This window comes from Anser cygnoides, chromosome W (assembly GCF_040182565.1).
Source record: "Anser cygnoides isolate HZ-2024a breed goose chromosome W, Taihu_goose_T2T_genome, whole genome shotgun sequence".
Classification (NCBI taxonomy): Eukaryota; Metazoa; Chordata; class Aves; order Anseriformes; family Anatidae; genus Anser; species Anser cygnoides.
Genome location: NC_089911.1, coordinates 7,231,422 through 7,253,898, shown reverse-complemented (window position 1 = coordinate 7,253,898; position 22,477 = coordinate 7,231,422). Strand labels below are relative to the sequence as shown.

Here is a 22,477-nt window from a genome sequence, read left to right as displayed (position 1 = left end):
GTGGGACGCCGAGGCTGCTGCATTAGCCGCAAAGCACCTGCTTGATGCATGTTACAGCAGTGTTGGCCCTTTGCCCCTAACCTTAGGGAAATGGAGGCGCTCTGGATGAAAAAGAACTTGAGGGCCGGGATTTGGAGGACAGACGATGACACTGGTGGCAGGAGGTGTAGAAGGTACGGTGTCATTTGTGCCACTCCAGGTCTCCTCTGTGCCACGTTTTACCTCTGCAGACGTGTCTGTGTAGCTGGCTGGCGTTTGCACACCGGTGCAAACTGGTTTTCATCATGTTTTTCGTATATGGCATCGTATGTTTTTCATATATTTCATATATATTCGTATATCTTTGAGTATATATGGAATATATTCATATACGATGATATCATGTATCACCACTGTTTTTCGTCATATGGCCAAGTAATGAAGGCAGTGGATTTTTATTTTGCTACAAATGTTTTGTAACCTGTTGCAAATAATGAACGGAGCTGCTAGGCAGACTAGCACAGATGAACGTTAAAAAGAAAACAGCCCCTCTGAAGTGGCAAGGGGAAAAGGAGAAACATGGGGAACTAGGGAAGCAAAACAGAATTTTCACCTTCCATCGATTCGATTTTATGCGTTTCCCCGGTTTTGGGGCGTCATTCACCCCCAGGAAGCTGGAGGCAGGACTTGGACGTGTTCTGGCCCAACAAACCCACGGACTGGCAAGACTGAAAAAGGCAGGGCGTTGCCGTGCGTTCTGCCTCTCTGTGCCCAGTCCCACTTGGTGTCTCCACCCCATCGAACATCTCGAGAGGTGCAGAAGTCACCAAGGGCTGCACGAAAGGCTCTGTCTGCATTAGTTCAAGTGTTTGTGCTGTAAATGTCTGCGTTGGAGGCTGTCCGCACCCGTGACAGTGCTCTGGTCTACTCAGCCAGCAGACCAATGCTTGGAAGTACTTATCTGATCTATTCTGGGCTTAACCTTGAGTTAATTCATTCCTCAGATTTTTTCCCAAATGGTCTCTGAAGGCGAATTTTGTCCCGTTTGCCCCTCTGTGTCTGGGCACCCCTGCAAAGAGCCCGGCTCCATCTTCTTTGCACCCTTCCTTCAGGGATGTATGGGCATGGATAAGATCCCCTCTGAGCCTTCTCTTCTCCAGGCTCTCGGCCTCTCCTCGTAGGAGAGGTGCTCCCTTTGCCTGATGCAGCCAAGAATAGTTAGCTTTGTAGCTCTTGCACCTGGGATGGGCGATAAGGGGGGGGGTTGCCTGTATCTGCAAGGTCTGGGGAAGCCCCCCCAGTGCAGGAAGCACCGGGCAGCCCTTGCTGGCTCCGTGGCAGATGGACACGAAGCACCACGCGTCCCTCATAGCATTCACACTTGTCACACCTGGGACGGATGGGGACACTTCTCCTTTAATTCGTTAGCAGTTTTCCTCCTGTTTTAGGTTCGGTGCTACTGTGCCGGGCTGCAAGGCCGCCGGACTGTCCTGCTCTGCCTGGCTCCTGCCGCCAGAGAACCCCTTAGGCTGACTGGAGAGTGCCGAGGTGGATTAAATAACCTTCAGAGGGCTGGCATCCCTTTGGGCAGCTGTTTTAGGGCTGTATGAGTCATTGGTAAAGGATAACTTATAAATACCCAGCCCATCAGCTGCTGCTTTGCAGCCTCCTGGAAAAGCGCGGCAGGGCTTCCTGCGTGTCTACAGGAGCTCGGGGGAGAAAGGTCCTGCACTGAAGAACGAGGTACATGAGGAGAAGGGGAGAGGGGGGAGGCCTGTGCCATCTCTGGAGGGCTTGGCGGATGGTGCCGCGGGGGCCACTCCTGCACCAGGAATCGTGGCGGCATCACGGGGCAGCGTCTTCCTTCATTAGCTGAGCCATCTCCGTGTCGGCACCCTCGGGAGACTCCCCCTTGGCCGGGTAGTAGATGGCCCCTGCAGCCTGGAAAGGCGTCGCGGAGGCACCGTGCTGCCTGGGGCGCCCACGGTCTGCAAAGCAGATGGGGACAAGGACATGCAAGATTTACTGGCCTGGGGGTGATGGAATCCCCCAAGCTCAGCTGAGCTGAGCCCGTCTCCGGGTGCTGCATCATCTCGGGTCTCTGGGTCTCAGGACGGCTGATGTACGGGGACGGGGACCTTGGGATGAGGTGCGGGGACTCACCTGCAGCTAGGTCTGCGCCGATGCACCTCCTTTTCAGGTAGAGCCACAGCAGGACTCCGCTCGCCGTCATCACCAGGGCAAGCAGCGCCACCAGCGCGGAGCAGGATGACGGAGAGCCTGTGGGGAGAGCACCCCCGGATCAGGATCCTGCTTCCAGCCGGTAGCAGACAGAAGAAAATCAAACCGAACTTGACCCAGTCCCTCCAGCATCTCAGCTGGTGACAGAGCAGGGCTTTCCTTAATTATGTTTGATATTTAAGACCTGTGTTTTAATGGCCAGGGCTAAGTGTTCCCTCCTTCCCACCACGAGTGCAACCGATCCCTTTCTGAACCAGTTTGGAACCAGTTTGCACTGCCCCGCGGTGCTGTGGCCTCTGCGGTGCTGTGTGAGGACGGTGAGACGCTGCAAATCCTTAATGGGGTTTATACCCCACCAATAATCACGTCCGTAGGTATATGATAAGCTGCGGGGTTTGAGAAACCTCTCACCCCCCGGCGCGGGCACTGCGCTGCCGGTTGCCGTAGGAAGATCTGGGCTCTCACCTTTCGGCTCCGAGCACACCACGCCGGCTGCCTCCCCGTTCCTGCACAGCCCCGGGCTGATCTTGCTCCGCTGGCACTCCAGGAGGAGCGACTCCGTGCCCCGGCAGCTCAGCCCCTCCAGGAAGGCGCGGCGGTGCTCCCGGCCCAAACGGGCTCCCGTGGGCACGGACCGCGCTGCCCCACAGCCCAGCTGCTTGCAGGCCACCTCCGCCTCCGGCAAGCCCCATCCGTTGCTGCAGACGCCGTACCAGGTGGCGTTGTACTGCACCTCCACGCGCCCGGCGCAGGGACTCCGACCGTCCTTGACCCGCAGCTGCAAGGGGTTGGTGCCTGCGGCGGGGAGCGGAGGGGGTGAGGTGGGCTCCTTCGCTTCGCCACGCGCAGGGCAGGGACAGGGAGACACGGAGACACGGGCTGCGCGTGCCCGCGTGCTCCGGGTGTACGTGCGATACGCTGCCCGCTGTGCCTTTCCCCTGCGTGAACGCCCCCTTACAGGAACCCCCCCCCATCATCTCACACTTCTGCACGTGCTGCTGTGAAACCGAGCCAGAGCCGGCTCCGTCCCGGCGCAGCAGAACGACGCCAGGGATTTCTGAGCGTTTTTTTTAGGGTCACCTGAGCACACGACTCCCGCGTCTTCCTCGTGGTTGCAGTTGTGCAGCCCCCAGCCGTTCAGGTTGCAATGGGAGAAGTTGGCTTCGGTGCCCGTGCATTCCACGTCGTCCAGCCAGATGGGGTCAGCCCCTTGCCCAAAGTGAGCCTTGCCTGGGGCCGACACGGCTGTCCCGCAGCCCAGGTGCTGGCACACCACCTTGGCGTCGCTCAGGTCCCAGCCGTCGTCACACACGGTCCCCCACTGCTTGTTGTGAAACACCTCCACCCTCCCGGCGCAGCGGCTGGGCCCGTTCACCAGCCGGACCCGCGCTCCCTCTGTGGTGTTGGAGTCTGCAAGGAGAGATACGTGGCCCGTTGTTCAGGAGAGAAGGGGGGAACGTCGTCTCGTGGCATTACAGAAAACGGCGACAGAAAAAGAAAAAAAGAAAAAAGAAAAGAAAAAGGAAAAGGAAAAGAGGGAAAGGGAAAGGAAAGGGAAGGGGAAGGAAAGGAAAGGGGAAAGGAAAGGGAAAGGAAGGGAAAGGGAAAAAGGAAATGGAAGGGGAAGGAAGGGGAAGGAAAAGAAAGGAAAGGAAGGGAAGGGAAAGGAAGGGAAAGGGAAAAAGGAAATGGAAGGGGAAGGAAGGGGAAGGAAAGGAAAGGGGAAAGGAAAGGGAAAGGAAAGGGAAAGGGAAAAAGGAAAAAGGAAGGGGAAAGGAAGGGGAAGGAAAAGAAAGGAAAGGAAGGGAAGGGAAAGGAAGGGAAAGGGAAAAAGGAAATGGAAGGGGAAGGAAGGGAAATGGAAGGGAAGGGAAGGGAAAGGAAGGGAAAGGGAAAGGGAAAAAGGAAATGGAAGGGGAAGGAAAGGGAAGGGGGGAAGGGGAAGGAAAGGAGAAAGGAAAGGGAAGGAAAGGAAAGGAAGGGAAGGGGAAGGGAAAGGGAAAAAGGAAATGGAAGGGGAAGGAAGGGGAAGGAAGGGAAAGGAAGGGAAAGGGAAAAAGGAAATGGAAGGGAAAGGAAGGAAGGGAAAGGGAAAGGGAAAAAGGAAATGGAAGGGGAAGGAAGGGGAAAGGGAAGGGGAAGGGGAAGGAAAGCGAAGGAAAGGAGAAAGGGAAGGAAAGGAAAGGAAGGAAAGGGAAGGGAAAGGGAAAGGGAAAAAGGAAATGGAAGGGGAAGGGAAGGGAAGGAAAAGGAGAGAGCAAATGCAGAGCTGCTAAAGCTCCCTTGGCAGGAGGTGCAACTCCCAGCTCTTACTGAGGAATTCATTTCTCCTGCCTGCGGAGGTGACTTGGTTTCAGAGTCAGACCCTAAAATGTTGGTGGTTTTTCCAGGAGTGTATGCGAACCAGGCAGAAGTCCCAGCCCTTTCAATGCAGACCTGGCCGTTCAGAAGGGTGAGTGCGTCCCTCCAGGGAGCACATGGAGAGGAATGGCCACGCTCAGGCTGGCTTCCACGTGGTGCCGTGGGGGATTCCTACGGGTTTTTGGTTATGTGCAGAGCATCTGCGGGTGCTCGGCTTCTTCGGCCTGGCACAGGGCTCAGCTTCTGCCTTGCACCTCACTCCTGCCAGGCAGACCCACACCCCCCCGACCCCGGCGATGCCTCTGGTTGCAGAATTTTGCTGACCTGAGCACACCACGCTGGCGTCTTCCGCGTGGTTGCAATTATTCTGTCCCCAGGGTCTGGCTCGGCAGTGGGCAAGGGTCTCCTCCGTCCCGGCGCAGCTCACGTCGTCCAGCCAGATGCGCCCGGTGCCTTGCCCGAAGTGAGCCGTGCCGGGGGCCGACTGGGCCCTGCCGCAGCCCAGCTGCCGGCACACCACGGTGGCAGCCCGCAGGTCCCAGCCGTCGTCGCACACCGTCCCCCACTGCCCGTCGTGCAGCACCTCCACTCTCCCGGTGCAGCGGTTGGGGCCGTCCACCAGGCGGACCTGTGCCTCCGCCGCCGTGCCCGTGTCTGCAAGCAGAGGTGGGTGATGCCGTATTCAGAGGAACGTGTCCCGTGGGGAACTTTATAGCAGGTCAGGGCTTGGTGAGCAGTGGCCAGGGCATAAACCTAGGAGAGATGCCTGGCCGTGGTGAGACATGCGAGCAGACCCTCGCCGGGCATGCCTGCAGGGAGCTGCGTGCCCACATGGTACTTGGGGGCTTCTTAAACACCACAAGATCCCTATATTTAGCCTCCTGGCTCAGTGCCTTGCAGGAAGGTGAAGGAATCCCTTTCTCGGCGCCTTACCCTTCCCCTGGTAAGACCCCCCTACAGGTCTTACACAGTCTCAGCGCAGCCCAAATCACAAATGAGCTTCAACGTCCCATTCAGCCACGTAAAGTGAAATCGAATCAGGACAGGTGTAAAAATATCAGAATGTGATCAAAGCAGGGGCAACAAAGAAGGGGAAAGGACTAGAGGGCCTGATCTGTGAGCGGCTGGGGTCACTTGGTTTGCTCGGCTTAGAGGACAGGAGGCTGAGTGGTGACCTCGGTGTGGCCCGCGTGGGAAGCGGAGGGGAGGTGATCTCTTCCCTCTGGCGATCAGCGATGGGACTCACTGGGATGGCTTAAGGCTGCATCAGGGAAAGTTCAGGTTGGATATGAGGAGAAGGTTCTTCGTTGGGAGGGGGGTCGGGCACTGGAATAGGCTCCTCAGGGAAGTGACCACGGCCCTGAGATTCTCCATCCAAGGAGCGTTTGGTCAGCTCCTTGTGTGGAGCCAGAAGCTGGAATTGATGGTCCTCATGGGTCCCTTCCAACTCAGAATATTCTATGATTGTATGAGATCAGGTAGCCCTGGGCTACTGGGATGTGGGGATGAAGGGGTGGGGGGTGTCTGTAAAGGGAAGAGCCCCCACGCCCAGCAAATCTGCCTCCCACTGAGCGAAGGGGTCGGTTCGGAGAGGAGAAGGCTTTTGGGCAGGGGGACTCCAACCCGTGCTTTTTCCAGATCCCTGCGTTTTGGGGGCATGAGCGTCACCTGAGCACACGACACCGGCGTCTTCTTCATGAGTGCAGCTATTGATTCCCCAGGGCCTGGCCCTGCATTCAGTGAGGGCGTTTTCTCTTCCGGAGCAAGAAACTCTGTCCAGCCAGATGGGGTCCATCCCTCGCCCAAAGGAAGCATGTGCTGTGGCCGACACGGCCGCCCCGCAGCCCAGCTGCCGGCACACCACCGCGGCATCGTTCAGGTCCCAGCCGTCGTCGCACACGGTGCCCCACTGCTGGCTGTGAAACACCTCGACTCTGCCGGCACAGCGGTGAGGGCCGTCCGCCAGCCGAACGGTTGACTTGTTGGCGGTGCCAGCGTTCGACAACACTGCAAAACGCGGCGGGGAGACCGTGTGTCAGCAGTGCTGAGGGCTGGAAGGGTCTCCTGGGAAGGGTTTTACCGACACCTGCGCCCGCAGGACCGAGGTCCGTAGGATCCAGGTGCCCTCGCATTAAAAGGGCGATCCTTTGGGATCCCATGCGCTGGAGCAGGTTTCCCGGAGAGGCTGTGGAGCCTCCCGCCTTGGGGATCTTCAGAAGCCTCCTGACTTGGTCCTGGGCAGCCTGTTCTGAGGGGCTCAGTTTGGGTGGGCAGGTTGGGCCAGATGACCTCCACAGGTCCCATGCAACCCTAGCTATTTTGTATGATTCTGTGATTCGGTGACCCCCTGAGATCCTGCTGTCTTGTAGGGTGTGCAAGGACCACTTAGAGGGGGGAATTCTCTTAGACGCTCCCTTTTTCCATTATTATGGGTGTCAGAGGGGAAAGAGCCCTTCCTGCTGCAAAGGGACTGCACCCTCCCGACACCATCCTGCTCCAGCCCTTCCCGGGCAAGTCCCACACCCTCTGGCCTCCAGCAACACGGCAGCCGCAGCTCGCCCGAGCACGCCGCACCGGCATCGTGCAGGTGGCTGCGCCTGGCGATGCCGAATGGAATCATTCACCGGGGATTCACAGATTCACAGATTCACAGATTTCTCTAGGTTGGAAGAGACCTCAAGATCATCGAGTCCAACCTCCGACCTAACACTAAGTACTCCACTAAACCATATCCCTAAGCTCTACATCTAAACGTCTTTTAAAGACCTCCAGGGATGGTGACTCCACCACCTCCCTGGGCAGCCCGTTCCAATGCTTAATAACCCTTTCGGTAAAGAAGTACTTCCTAACATCCAACCTAAAACTCCCCTGTCGCAACTTTAGCCCATTCCCCCTCGTCCTGTCACTAGGCACGTGGGAGAATAGACCAACCCCCACCTCTCTACAGCCTCCTTTCAGGTAACTGTAGAGAGCGATGAGGTCGCCCCTGAGCCTCCTCTTCTCCAGGCTGAACAAGCCCAGCTCCCTCAGCCGCTCCTCGTAAGACTTGTTCTCCAGACCCCTCACCAGCTTGGTCGCCCTTCTCTGGACTCGCTCGAGCACGTCCATGTCCTTTCTGTAGCGAGGGGCCCAAAACTGAACACAGTACTCGAGGTGCGGCCTCACCAGAGCCGAGTACAGGGGCACAATCACTTCCCTCGACCTGCTGGCCACACTGCTTCTTATACAGGCCAGGATGCCGTTGGCCTTCTTGGCCACCTGAGCACACTGCTGGCTCATATTCAGCCGACTATCCACCAATACTCCCAGGTCCTTCTCGGCCAGGCAGCTTTCCAGCCACTCATCTCCCAGCCTGTAGCTCTGCTTGGGGTTGTTGCAGCCCAGGTGCAGGACCCGGCACTTGGCCTTGTTGAACTTCATGCAGTTGACCTCAGCCCATCGCTCCAGCCTATCCAGATCCTCCTGCAGAGCCTTCCTGCCCTCGAGCAGATCGACACACGCACTTAGCTTGGTGTCATCTGCAAACTTACTGAGGGTGCACTGGACGCCCTCATCCAGATCATCGATAAAGATATTAAAGAGGACCGGCCCCAGTACCGAGCCCTGGGGGACTCCACTAGTGACCGGCCTCCAACCAGATTTGACTCCAAGATTCGGACCAAGATTCAACCAGATTCGGACCAGGACATTTTCTGTCCTGGCGCAGGCCGCTCTGTTCAGCCAGACGGAATCAGCCCCTCGGCTGAAGTAAGCCCGAAACCAGAGAAATCCAGTGCCAGCCCACTGCAGCATCACCGTAATGGCAATAAGATGCAGAACAGACCCCCCTACCCCCACCCTGGCCCCGGCGATGCCTCTCGTTGCAGATTTTTACTGACCTGAGCACACCACGCTGGCGTCTTCCGCGTGGTTGCAATTATTCTGTCCCCAGGGTCTGGCTCGGCAGTGGGCAAGGGTCTCCTCCGTCCCGGCGCAGTTCACGTCGTCCAGCCAGATGCGCCCGGTGCCTTGCCCAAATCGAGCCCCACTGGGGGCCGACTGGGCCCTGCCACAGCCCAGCTGCCGGCACACCACGGTGGCAGCCCGCAGGTCCCAGCCGTCGTCGCACACCGTCCCCCACTGCCCGTCGTGCAGCACCTCCACTCTCCCGGTGCAGCGGTTGGGGCCGTCCACCAGGCGCAGTAAGGAGGATTTTGAGGTGTCCGGCTCTGAAGACACAATCAGGGTTTAAGCCCTTGGAGAAATTCATGCCAGTTTGTACCTCTGTTATTCCTACCCTAGTTGTTGTTTTTTTTTTTTCAGGCAGATAAAGTTTCTCTTGTCGTGCAGTTTGCTCCAGGACAGCCGATGGAGCTGTCTCTGGGCTGCAGTCAGTGCTGCTCAGCTGGGAATAATACGACCCGTCCTTTAGTGTGGATCTGTCCTTTAGGAACAGGGACGTTCTGCTTCGGGCTAGTTATTCCCCAGGCTTAGAGCTGGTCAGAGTCATAGATGTGGGATCACAGAATTGTAGAATGGTTTGGGTTGGAAGGGGCCCTTAAACATCATCTGGTCCACCCCTCCCTGCTGTACACAGGAGCATATTTCGCCGGAGCAGGTTGCTTAAAGCCCCATCCAACCTGGCTTTGAACACTTCCAACAACGGAGCATCCGCAGCTCCTCCGGGCAACCCGTTCCCGTTTCTTATCACCCCCATCATGAAAAATTTCCTTCTTTTATGGCATTTACATCTACCCTCTCGGTCCAAATCCGTTGCCAGGAATCCAGTGGAGTGAGCTCAGAAGGAGAACGCCCTTACGTTGACTCCAAGAGCGCCGGGTTCATGGATCAGCTCCAGGACACCCAACCGTGGCGCTGGCCCCCACGATGTGCCACGCTGCGGGACCGCGACTTACCTGAGCACACCACGCTGGCGTCTTCTCTGTGGTTGCAGTTAGTCCGTCCCCACGGGCTGGCTCGGCAGTGGGAAAGGGTGTCCTCCGTCCCGACACAGCTCACGTCATCCAGCCAGATGCGCCCGGTGCCTTGCCCGAAGCGAGCCCTGCCGGGGGCTGACAGCACCGCCCCGCAGCCCAGCTGCCGGCACACCACTCTGCCGTCGTTCAGGTCCCAGCCGTCGTCGCACACCGTCCCCCACTGCCCGTCGTGCAGCACCTCCACTCTCCCGGTGCAGCGGCTGGGGCCGTTCACGAGCCGCAGTTCAGCTGAGCTCGAGTTTCCTGCGTTTGTAGAGATGCCGGGGGAACTCAGGCAAGCATAATTGCAGAGCACCTCCCTCTGTCCCCCCCCCATCTCATCCACCGACTGCATCCTACATGAAGAGCAGGGTAGGACCTCCGTTAGGACGCAAATAACGTTCAGGGTATAAGAAATATTTCTATGGCTAGGCACTGATGAATAACCAAAGGAATAAACACCAGGTGTGAAATTTGGCTTCGGGGTGCTGCACGCAGGATCCAAGAGATGCAAATGGCAGAGATCTGCAAAAGGAGCCTAAACCTGCCTCCACTGCACCCCCAGCATCTCCTCTGGGGAGAGTCACAGACCCATAGAATGGCTTGGGTTAGAGGAGACCCTTAAGCATCATCTACTCCAACGTCCTGACATGGGCAGGGACATCTTTCACTGGAGCAGGCCGCTCAAAGCCCTGGTGAAAAATCTTTCTCCGTCTTTCTTATAAGCCCCGCTCCCTGTCCCAGGTGTGCAGGAGCTCTGGTCACGGGGCCGGCTGCGAGCCTGCCTCCCGCCCACCCCAGCCCAAAGTCTCACCTGAGCACACCACGCCAGCATCTTCCCCGTGGTGGCAGTTGTGGACACCCCACGTCTTTGCTTTGCACTGGGAGATGTCATTTTCTTCCCCCGTGCAGTTGACTTCATCCAGCCAGATGCGGCCGGATCCCCACCCAAACCGAGCCGATCCTGGGGCTGAAAGAGCCGTCCCACAGCCCAGCTGCCGGCACACCACCGTGGCATCGCTCACGTCCCAGTTGTCATCGCAGACTGTCCCCCACTCGTTGTTATAAAACACCTCAACCCTCCCGAGGCACATGTTCAAACCACCCACCAGCCGAAGCACGGTGATTCTGGAGACCCCTGAGCCTGAAAAAATACAGAGAAATGGGCGTTATTGGGGATACGCTTGTGTGTCTCAGCATCTGCAGGGCTGGAGAAGGATGAACATCCCAGTGGTGGGTGTAGGTGGTGTTGCTGCCGCCTGCTTGCACATGGCAAAGGATGTTTTTTTTTTTTTTTCTGTTTGATCCTGTGCTTTCCTGACTGCTGATCACCACGTTGATCTGTCTCTGGAGGTTTCTCTTCCAAGACAAAAGCTAGATGGGTAGTAGCTAGCTCAAGGCTGCCAGTGCGTGTCCTGCATTGCAAAGGCTTATTCTGGTGCATCTTTCCATATTTACCTGCATGACCTAGCATTTAGCAGCATTGGCGGCACAAACCACTTCTAACCCTGGGCATGGTGCAGTTGCATCTGCTGCCACTCAGGCAGCGTCCTTGTACCCCTCAGCTTCCACTCCAAGAAGGCTACAGGTGCTTTGCCCCATGAAAACGCCTTGGACAACCTTGGACATCTCCAGACACTGAGGTGTGTCTTAAGCCATGCTGTTTTTCCCCCTTGGCCATGTCCATATTTGTCTGTGTGTCTGATAACTCTGTTCTTTAACGTGGTTTTCTACTGAAATGGAAAATTCTGGACACCAGAATTATTGGCCAGCTTGTTCCCAAACCGTTCCCAGCCTGCAGCTTGCAGGACAGGGCTCGATCCGACTGGATCCCTCTGCAGACAAAGCACGCGATGAGGATTACCTGAGCACACAACGCTGGCATCTTCCATATGGCTGCATCCGTGGAGTCCCGAAGGCTTGATGGGGCATTCAGCGAGGGTTGCTTCTGTCCCAAGACATCTCACCCCCTCTAGCCAGATGGGGCCAGACCCTTGCCCAAAGGAAGATAACCCTTGGGCTGACACCGCTGTCCCGCAGCCCAGCTGCCGGCACACCACTTCGGCATCGCTCAGGTCCCAGCCGTCGTCGCAGATGGTGCCCCACTGCCAGCTGTGGAACACCTCCACCCGCCCTGAGCAGCGGTGGGGACCGTTCACCAGCCGCAGGGCTTCTGGGCTCCCCAGGTCTGAGTCTGGAAAGAGAATCGGGGTGAGAATAAATCCCAGAAATTCCTGCCTGTCTCGTTGCCAGCAACGCGGTGGACTTCCCTGTCCAGGGGTCTTCCAAGCTCTCCACCAGCGCATTTCTCATTCGCCTCACTGAGGACATGCATGCATGAGCACTTTTTGGATCAGAAGTGTTAGGACCGTGCCCTGACCTCAGCCTGTGAGCCTGGCCAAGTCTTTGCCACTCGTTCGAGACCAAAGTCCTGCTTTATGGGAAAGGGATAACTCTGGAGTCTCCAGACTACAGGTACACAGGCACTGAGATCCCGGGGAGGGCAGCACGGACATTTTATCACATATACCATCAGCTCTTGTAGTCCTGGCAGCGTGGCAGAGGATGCTCACCTTCTCAGCACACACACCGAGATACTAACATCCATCCCAGCAGACTCTAGCAAAATGTCCCACTTATTCCACGCTCACAGTCAGTTTCACTGGCAGCTCCAGCTAATTCTCAGCCACCCTTTATGCAGGGTCCGTGTGCAAGGTGCAATCTGGCACATGGCTGTGTTCAGGATGAGCCCCCCCCTTTCTTCTCCTGAATCTGCTAGTGGGGAAGCCTGGGTGTGAGTTACCCGAGGGTACAGCCCTGATGGAAATGTGCGTGGTTTCCTGAAACCCTGACACTGTGTTCGGTGAAGGTAATTCCTGCCCCTCTGCAGCTTGCCCCATCCACCCCGACGGGGCCATGTCTTCGTGCAGCTTAAGCTGGAGCAGGCAGTGCAGCGGGAAACACAGCCTTTAGGGCCAAGCCTGAAGGAGAGAGACCCTTTTCTGCTCCCTGCAACACAGGACCCCAAGAGCCACTCAAATAATGGTGCTATCTGGCCTAAGAGCACCCTTCTCCCTGCAGCATTCACTTCTGGTGCCTCATTTTTTCTCAGGAGTGAGCACGCTGCCTGGGAGAGGAGGTGAAGGCATTAATTGCTAGGGGGGGGTCCATGATGTGATTATTGTCACGGGGACGACCAGGCAACAAGGCACCCGTTGCACACATACCTTGAATAAGGCAAAGGGAAGGGATTCCCCAGGGACTAGTGGCTGTAAGGTAGCACGGCTGAAGAGCAGTGATTAAAAAAACATGGGCAGAATAACTGCCTGCCCTATGGTGTCAGGGCTCTTGGTGTGTGATGGTCCCTTAGAGAACGCCTACATCATAGAATCGGGCTCTTACAGGCTTGGGGTTTCAGGGGATCCTTGGTTTGGGATTTCCAAGCACTTTGCCTGCCATAAGCCAAGCGCTGGCAGGCCGCTAAAAGGAAAAGGTTTTGTGCTCCCTGGAGGGACCGCAGAAACAAACAGTGGTTAAAGCCAGGACAAGAAGGAGCTGGAAAGAGTGAATTTGCAGACAAGAGGTGGCACAACCTCCCCAGGGGGAGGACTGGTGCCTGACTCACCCACACTGACCTACGGCCACAGAGCACACGACACTTGCATATCCCCTAGACTTGCAGCTCTGGGCTCCCCAGAGCTTGACCTTGCATTCGAAGAGGGCTCGCTCCGTCCCGGTGCACTCCACGGCATCCACCCAGAGCAGGTCAGGTCCATTCCCAAACTGGGACGAGTCCGTGGCTGAGCGCGCTGCCCCGCAGCCCAGCTGCCTGCACACCACATGGGCTTCGGCCAGGTCCCAGCCGTCGGCACAGACAGTTCCCCAGCGCTGGTCATGAAAAACCTCAAGTCTCCCCGAGCATTTGTCTGAGCCATTCACAAGACGGAGGTCTCCGAGGTCAGAAATACCCGATCCTGCAACACCAGAAGGCATAAATATGTAAGGAGGCACCTTCTGCTCACCGAAGCCTTGGGCTGACAGCAATGGCTTTACACGTGAGGCTGAGCAGCTTTGAGGGTCGAGGATGGTCTCACAGCACGAGGCAGTGCAGGATTTTCAGGTGTGATGCAAAATGGCTGGGGATAAAATAAAATAAAATAAAAAGTAAAAAATAAATGAAGGGATTGTTACCCAAGGCTTGATTAGAAAGGACTATAGTCCAACATAGTCCAGACTGTTAGGAATGGTCTCTGGCCCATGCTAACTGCCAGGATTTGTGAATAACCTCAGTTAAAAGCGTGCCAGAGACCTTTTTATTGTGACAATAGTGCAAATGAGCAAGCCATTTATTTTTCCTGGGCTTTAACGTCTAGGTGCTATTCTCTTCCACCAAGATGGACCATGAGCGGCTGGTTTCAAAGGCAAGGGTCTCCAGGCTGGCTGCAAACTGTTCCTGTACCCCAAACCCTTACAGACACAAGGAAACACCGAGTCAAGCCTCGGTAACGCTTGCTGCGGTGCTCCCAGTGCTGTGACAGGTGGCGGTTACCTGAGCAAACCACGCTGGCATCTTCGTCGTGATCACAGCCATGGACACCCCATCCCTTGAGCTTGCATTCGGAAAGGGCAGCCTCCGTCCCCGTGCAGTTCACGTCATCCAGCCAGATGGGGCCCCGTCCCTGGCCAAAGTAAGCCCTCCGTGGGGCCGAAATAACCACCCCGCAGTCCAGCTGCCGGCACACCACCGCGGCGTCTGGGAACTCCCAGCTGTCGTCGCACACGGTTCCCCATTGCTCGCGGTGAAACACTTCCACTCTCCCAGCACAACGTCCTGGGCCATCCACCAGCCGGACTGGGGCAAAGCTGGAAACAGCAGAGCCTGCGAGGAGACGAGAAACTCAGAGCAGACCTTGCAAATCCATCCAGTGTCTGTGCAGGAGGATGAAGGACCCTTCATTTTCACGTGCAGTGCTGCACAGAGCATCGTGGTTATGTTGCCTCTGAACCCACACCACTTCATATTCCTTTGGAGACGCCTCTCAAAGGGTCTGAGAGTATTTGGTCCAACAGCAAGGGATAAAGCAGGCACCTTGCTCCCACTGGGTCAGGGGGGGAGAGGACCTGGCTATAGCAGAGCTTCCCAATATCCCAACCCACTCCCAGTGGAAGAAGTGCTGCCGCACGCTGAAACCCACCTGAGCACACCACGCTGGCATACTTCCCATGGCTGCAGCTGCTTTCTCCCAACGGGCTCGCCCTGCATTTCGTAAGGGATTGTTCAGTCCCCTCGCAGCTCACGTTGTCCAGCCACGTGCGGAGAGATCCAGAACCCAGGTGAATTTCCCCCGAGGCTGACAGCGCTGTCCCACAGCCCAGCTGCCGGCACACGACCTCAGCATCCTTCTTATCCCAGCCACGGTCACACACAGCTCCCCACTCCTCATTCTGAAACACCTCCACTCGGCCAGCACAGCGGTGAGAGCCGTTCACCAGTCGGAGACGAGCGGGCTCCGGGATGATCGCGTCTGCAAACATCCAAGGGAGTTATAAATCCCTTCTAATGGCTACAGATTTTCTTCCATGCTCAACCTGTCGGAATTAAGCTCCTGGCCCCTCTTCCAGCCACCAAAAGGCATGGGGGAGGTGGGAACAGGAGTGCTTCTCACTGCAACCCAAAACCCCTCCCATGGCCTGCACTGCTCCTGCACTGTGCAAGACCCCAGACCCACTTCGTGCAAGAAGAGCTTTGCTGCTTTCACCAGCTCTGCCCCCAAGATATCGGTCTTCCTGCTGTTGGAGTTGGTCAGCCTGGGGAGTTTATGGGGAGAAATAGGGTTCCCCGCAGGAATTCCTCCCACCATCCTAAATAAACACTTCGGAAGGGACCTGTTCCATTCACCAGCTATAGGGCAAGTCCAGGCAAACCACACTGACTGCTGATGCTGACTCTGGGTCCCAGTTCAGCCCTACAAGGGGCATAGACTGAGCATCCTGGCACCTCCCACCAATCCTCCTTGCTCCAGGGGACACATGTAGAGAGACGTAGAAGGAACAGTGCTCACCTGAGCACACCACACCAGCGTCTTCCCCGTGGTAGCAATTATTGATGCCCCATGACCTGGCCCAGCAGGTGGACAGGGCATACTCAAACCCCGTGCAATTTGTCTCATCCAGCCAGATGACGCCAGCCCCTTGCCCAAACTGAGCCCATCCAGGGGCTGAGAGGGCTCTCCCACAGCCCAGCTGCCTGCACACCACGTTGGCATCCAGCAAATCCCAGCTGTCGTCGCACACGGTTCCCCACTGCTTGTTGTGAAAGATCTCAACCCTTCCAGCGCAGCGGCTCCCGTAGTTCACCAGCCGGACCTGATCGCCCTCTGAGTTAAATAAAAGAGCAAAAAGCAGAGAAGGCAAAGCCCTACCCACAAGTGTTCTCTTTCTGCAGCATGAGAAGTCTGTCCTGCCACTGGAGCTGAACGTTTCATTTAATGACCTCAAGCTCATGGCCTTAGGCTCATTTAATGACCATGAAAAGGGTCTGCCCAGCCAGCTGTTTGAGACCCATGGCCCCCAGAAACTTATGGCAGAGGGGCTGAAACTTGAAACATCCCATTGCAGCTCTACCGTTCTCACCGACCCTTCAAGGTGAACAGCCAAAGTATGTCCAACCCCACATGCCCCTTGGCAACAGGGCAGCCACAAAGAGGCCATATTACCCAGGCTTGCTGCAGAAATTAAGGTGATGAGCCAAGCATCTCTCCCCCCACGCCATTCCCAAGGTGGTTACCTGCACACACCACGCCAGCTGATGTCCGAGGATGATGCGTGCTGTTGCTCCAGGGTCTCGTCTTGCAAGCAAAGAGGGCAGTTTCTTCTCCTGTGCAGTTCACGCCACCCGGCCACATCGGTCCCGATCCTTGCCCAAAATGGGACCCGCCAGGAGCCAACAGCGCTGTCCCGCAGCCCAGCTGCCTACACACCACTCGAGCCTCAGCCAGCCCCCAGCCATCGTCACACAGGGCTGCCCAGGTGTCATTGTGGAAGACCTCAACCCTTCCGTTGCAGCGCGTTGTACCATTGGCCAGGCGGAGCTCCGCTGAGATGGACACTCCTGAGGCTGCAAACAACAGGGCAGAGCCATAGCTGCTGCTGCTCCTCCCTGACAGAGCTGGGCATCCTCTAGTGCATGTGCACTTGAAACTCCTTCAACACCTCTGACACTCAGGTAATGGGTGGGACAGACCTGGATGGGCAGGAACTGTAAACCTCGTGAAGTTCAACAAGGCCAAGTGCAAGCTCTGTAGAGAAGGACTTTTGGACAGTGGTGGAAGAAAAGTGGATATGAGCCAGCTATGTGCACATGCGGCCCAGAAAAGCCAACAGGTGGGATATCCCATCATTGGAAGTGTTCAAAGTCAGGTTGGATGGGGCTTTGAGCAGGCTGATCCATTGAAAAATGTCCCTACCCGTGACAAGGACGTTGGACTAGGTGATGTTTAAGGGTCCCTTCCAGCCCAAACCATTCTCTGATTCTGTGGTTTGCTGGGGTGAGTTATACCTGCAGAAAGCTTTGCGTGGTATTGGCTAACTGGCCTACAGTCCCCAAGACCAACAGAGCTTGGTGCAGGTGCTTGGTAACTCATGCATGTGACTGCAAATGGCCATTTGAATCTGGTGAGAGGGGAAGCCCAGACAGCTCACTTGTCTTGCAGCTCAGCACTGGACTCGTGGCTGCAGAGGTGGGAGAAGTCTTTTGATTGCAACTTGCCTGCCTGCATGCTGCAAGTGCTCCCCAGCTCTGCAAAGGGACGCTGCAGGAGAGCACTCCAAGACGTACCCCATGCCCCCAGTGCTGCTGAGCCTTCCAGAGACCCCTTTCAAACCCCCTAGAAATATTTTAGGGTGCTGACTTTTAGCCTTCCGTGTTGGAAGGTCTAAGCGAGAGTTACCTGAACACACCACGCCAGCATCCTCACCATGGTAGCAGTTGTTGACCCCCCACGCACTGGCCTTGCAGTCGAAGATGGTGGCCTCTGTGCCTGTGCAGTTCACCTCGTCCAACCAGATGGGGTCCTGGCCTCTCCCGTAGTGAGCCCCCTTGGTGGCCATCAGCGCCGTCCCGCAGCCCAGCTGCCGGCACACCACGGTGGCATCCATGAGGTCCCAGCCATCATCGCAGATGGTGCCCCACATGTGGTCATGCAGCACCTCCACTCTCCCCGCGCAGCGGTTGGGGCCGTTGAGCAGCTGGAGCCGGCCCAACTCTGAGGCCCTGGAGTCTGCGAACGCCCCGAGAGGATCGGTTGTAGGGTGGCCGTGCACAGGGAACAGGCATGGAGGTGCTGCGCGGCGGGGCACTGGGACTACCTGAGCACTCAACGCTGGCGTCTTCCACGTGGTGGCAGTTGTGCTGTCCCCACGGCCTGGCCTGGCATTCGGAGAGGGCAGCTTCCGTCCCCGTGCAGTTCACTTCGTCCAGCCAGATCTGGCCCGTGCCTTCGCCGTGCCGAGCCCCCTGCGAGACGGACAGCACCGTCCCGCAGCCCAGCTGGCGGCACACGACCCGGCCTTCGCGGACGCTCCAGTTGTCATCGCACACCGTCCCCCACGTCCCGTTGTGGAGCACCTCCACTCGCCCAGCACAGCGGCCGGGGCCGTCCACCAGACGAAGCCCCTCTGGGTCCGGGGAGGCTGCGCCTGCTGAGCCAGGAGGAGAAGGAGGAGAAGGAGGTGACATCCTAGGGGTTGGATGGGGTTCAACTCTTCATGTGCTTGAGATGCCTCCTGTCTCCCATTTGCTGTTCAGAAAGGGTTTCAGAGAAGTAGCTGAACATCCTACACTTAGCTTCAGCGGAGAGGAGACCCCACTGCAGCCTACAGCTTCCTCATGGGGGAGAGGAGAAGGGCAGGCACCGATCTCTTGCTGGTGCCCAGCGGTAGGACCCTAGGGAAGGGCATGGGGCTGCCTCCATGAACTCCTAGGTTCAGCTAGATCAGATCTTCACTGAAAGCCTGGTTGGGCACTGGAACCAGCTCCCCAGGGAGATCCCTAAGCCTGCTGGAGGTCAGGAAGCCTTTTAACAACACTCTTAGGTATATGGTTTAAATTCTCAGGTTGCCCTGCGTGGAGTCAGGAGTTGGACTTGACGATCCTCGCGGGTCCCTTACAGCTTGGTATACCCTACAATTCTACATGTCCTGAGGCATCTCAGATGGTCCTGAGTGTCTGTTTTTAGGCAGCTGAGTCTCATGTTTGTATCTAAATGCCTGAATTTAATCATCTTAATGTCAGTGTGGATCCCATGCCCTAGGAGGCTTTTTCTCGCTCATGTAAAAAGACAGGCAAATGCTTTGTTTGCCAGTAACAAAGATATAGTTCCACCATAGAGTAACTTTGTGTGGTATAACTACACAGAGAGTTGGGAGAAGTGGAAAAGTGCCTGAGCTATGGGAAGGTCTTCACAGTGTGCAAGACCTGCAGCATAAGATCGCCTCCAGCCCCTTATGCACGCTTGGTAAGAGCACCAGCACAATGGAGACTGTGCAGAAAGGAGCCATAAGTTAACTGCAGGTTCCTAACTGGGTCAACATAAAAAACGCTCAAGAGGAATATGGTTGCGTTCTGTAAATACCTTTTTTGACTGCAGATAATGATTTCCAAAGTGCTCAGGCACTGATCTGTGCTCAGGTCCAGCACAGTTTTGCTGCTCCCATAAGCTGTGTCAGGAGCTGGTGTCTATGTGCTCCCTAAGCCAGGTGCCCCATGCTCCAAAGCTACTTAAATCTGAGCAGCTAAACACTTCTTCCTCCTTTTCTCCTTTTAATACCAGCGCAGAGCAATAGGCAACGCTGCCCACCCAAAATGGGACCTGCCTTCTGTGGGGGGCCTCTCACTCTCCAAAAGATACATCACGAGCCTGAGTTAGGACCTTCAGTGATGGCCTGATACCCTTGGTCTGTAAGCTGCAAGGATTTCCCCAGATGATAAGCAAGGGGTCAGATACAGCACTCGGGAAGTCACCGAGGCCACAAAGAGGAAGAAACGGTTTACAAATCAAATCCCTGAGTCATTCCCAGGTACAAGCAAGGTCTGGGGAGCTGTAGCATTGCCAAAGGGGACAAGCTGGCACTCTGCATGCAGGCTTCAGTAGCTCAGCTCTCTTATTTATAAGGGATGTGCCCTGTGGAGCATGAAAATATCTTTGCAAAGACAACCCTAAAAATTAAGATTATTATATCATTAAAATTTGAGATGAGTCTGAACCAGGTGCATGGCAGGCATTCACTTCTCAGTTTGCAAGCTCTCCTATCCCAGGCTAAAAGCAGTCTTAAAGGCCTTTTGCTCATTTTCTTCATTTTACTCGGAGTTACCCATTGATAAGCAATAACAAATCAACCCCATAGCTGAGACTGCCTGCGGTTAACGTGGGCAGTCTTAGGTGCATTGACTGCTTGTGCCTGGGTGGACAAACCACAGTTTGGCAGAGTGTATTCAGCCTTGTCCTGGCAATTGAGGTCTACGGTCCTTACTTGTCACCCCCTCATCTTACAAGGAGCTGCCCCTCTTTGCTACAAACAGGGGTGTTGAGTTTGTCCAGGCCCCCTCCACCCCGCAGCACCATAAATTTGCCACACAAGGTCCGTAATAAACCAAGGCTAAGCAGAGCAGAAGAGCATGGATGGTTATGGTACAGCTTCATGAGGCAAAACTTGGCATGTTTCTCTCCACTCTTAAGTCCTAAGTCTTCATTTATGTGATAAAATCACATGTGTAGAAGTAAATAGGTAATACATGACTTTGAGAGCAGAGTCTGCAGGGATAGCTGCGCATAAAGACTTTTCTTCTGCCTCCAAAACCATCACAAACCATTCCTCCCTGCCCCAGACTGATGAATGAAACCCAGGACCCTTGGCCAGACCGTGGTGTCCTCCACAAAGCACCAAATGAATACACTGGAGGAGCACACGTAGCAGGCGGGTCCCCTGGGATCAGAAGCAAAGGCAAGCACCACTCACCCCAAAGGCACACCATCAGGAGGAGGATCCCCACGCTCTTGGCTCCGGAGCAGGTGGGTTGGTTTCTGCCCCAGGGGTACCTGGGGGAGGGATGGAGACCACCTGGCATCCCCATCTTCACAGCTTGGCCATGGGCTGGAAGCTGGAGCGGAAAGCCCTGGGGAGAGACAGCAGCCGAGCTCCGTGTCCTGCTGGCCAACTGGGAGGGATGGAGAGGAGTCGAGGCAGATGCCCAGGGATGGGAGTAATGGGCATTTCAGCAACAAACCCTCCTCCTGCTCCCTCCCTCGCCCTGTGCTTTTCCCTGCCTGGCTAGCCCTCCTCTTCCTCTGCCCCTAGGCCACAGGGCATCGGCTTGGGCTTTGTGTGAATCCATGCCAGAAGGTGACCCTCTGCTCCGTGCCGCCGTCTGATCCTGTCACCAGGTTGTGAAATGGAGAGCTGTTCCAGGAAAAGGCAGAGCAAACAAAACTGCCTCTGCACCCAGGCCCCGTGTTCTACGTGACAGCCCCAAAGGCACCTCGGCTGTCCAGCAGTGTCCTGCGGATAGCGCGGGAAACCTTCCTCTGACAACATAAATCCAGCTTTTTTTTGCACAGAATTGGGGAAAATTAGCTACTTTAGCTTTGTTAAAAAGTATCTGATTGGGGCTTCAGGTGTAAGGGACCACCTTCTACAAGTGAATATGCTACTAAATGTTGGGAATGCCTCTATTGTGGAGGCTGGAGCTAACATGATGCTGAGCTGGCCAGGAAACCCCTCTCCAGCCAGGAGAGAGGGAAAGAAAATTCCTCATATGCATGAAGAAAACTTGCAGAGTCTGTGCTCCAGAACTTTCCCCCAACCCAGTGTGGGTTTCCACTAGAATAAGCAACGGGGCATGGGTAAACCATTTGGATGGGTAGTGCAGAGCAGCTCAGGCCATTCATGGGTGGAGGGAAAACGGACAACATTATTTTCTCGCTCAACAGAGGAAGAAGGTGAGCTGCAGGATTTGCTGTCCCCTCTCTCTCATCCCTTGCAGAGTGCACATCCTTGTGGCATGTTGACGTTTTGCAAGAAGAGGGCCTGAAGCCAGAGTAAGCACGGCACTGGAAAAACGAATTTGCAAAGTCATTAGATAAATATCACTTTTTGCTCCGAATGGGAATGTTAAGACTAAGTGGTGCACTGAAGATAGGGATGAGAAAGGATATGGCCCTAGAAGTGCATGTCTGTGCAAAAATAAGAAATGAAACCGGAGCGTGTTATGGGAGGAGGACCTAGCATGGCCAAGGTGGTCTTGGGCTGAACTGAACTCTTCAGCTTGGCAAAACCCAAGAGGGGTAGTAAAGAGTGGATCACTACCTATAGGAAGAGAAAAGAAGTCCAAACTGCAGAGGAATGCTGAGAGTGAGCAGAGCTGGGGCTGCAGACCAAAAGGAAAAAAGATGTGTATTAAAAAACAGTGAAATACCGGTACAAGAATGAGTGGGTGAAAAAATCAGCTGGAAATGATTCAAAGCTAATAAAAAGTAGAGCAGTTGGGAAAGGTGTTTTCATTTGTCCTCAGGCTCAGTGAGCCCAAGGACTTTGTGCCTCTCTTTTGTAAACAAAGAGGCCAGCAACAAAGAAATTCCCGACACCATCACAGAAATGCTATGAACTGTCAAAGCCTGACCTGGCCAATGCAGCTGTGAGCAGGGGTGCTTCTGCTGTTAGTTTTCAGTAGTTTGTACAAATAGGTGCTCTGGAAATGCGTCACGCTCCTATGTCTGTTCTGTTCCTTTTGCATTTGTGTGCTGTGCCCCCTTGGGAAGGCTGAAACCCCTTCCTGAGATATTGCAGTGTCTCTGCAGAGTAGTCCACAGCCCAAACTTAGATCTTTTTCAGTTGTAAAGGCCTTCTCCAAACCGTGATTAAACACACACACAACAATGCAGACA

The 22,477-nt window shown here is 55.6% G+C and overlaps 1 protein-coding gene and 1 long non-coding RNA gene across 3 annotated transcripts in view; one reads left to right on the top strand and one right to left on the bottom strand.

The window, feature by feature from the left end:
* Positions 1–1,680: 1,680 nt before the first annotated feature.
* LOC106049361 (deleted in malignant brain tumors 1 protein-like) lies at positions 1,681–20,679 on the bottom strand. Its single transcript, XM_066987240.1, is given in 18 exon segments — positions 1,681–1,967; positions 2,143–2,259; positions 2,686–3,015; positions 3,301–3,630; positions 4,906–5,235; positions 6,250–6,588; positions 8,460–8,789; positions 9,477–9,800; positions 10,351–10,680; positions 11,401–11,730; positions 13,172–13,510; positions 14,086–14,415; positions 14,732–15,061; positions 15,599–15,913; positions 16,324–16,653; positions 17,486–17,859; positions 17,861–18,233; positions 20,553–20,679. Coding segments are annotated over 18 exon segments (5,409 nt in total). The 5' UTR covers positions 20,668–20,679; the 3' UTR covers positions 1,681–1,824.
* Positions 6,570–22,477, top strand: part of LOC136788673 (uncharacterized) — a 29,260-nt gene continuing 13,352 nt past the window's right edge. The window contains exons 1-4 of one of the 2 annotated variants that reach the window (XR_010827307.1): positions 6,570–6,686; positions 8,513–18,266; positions 20,422–20,605; positions 20,892–21,028. This is a non-coding gene — a long non-coding RNA (uncharacterized lncRNA). Of the gene's footprint in view, positions 6,687–8,512; positions 18,267–20,421; positions 20,606–20,891; positions 21,029–22,477 lie in introns of those variants that run through there. The other variant, XR_010827306.1, reaches the window with a different exon arrangement.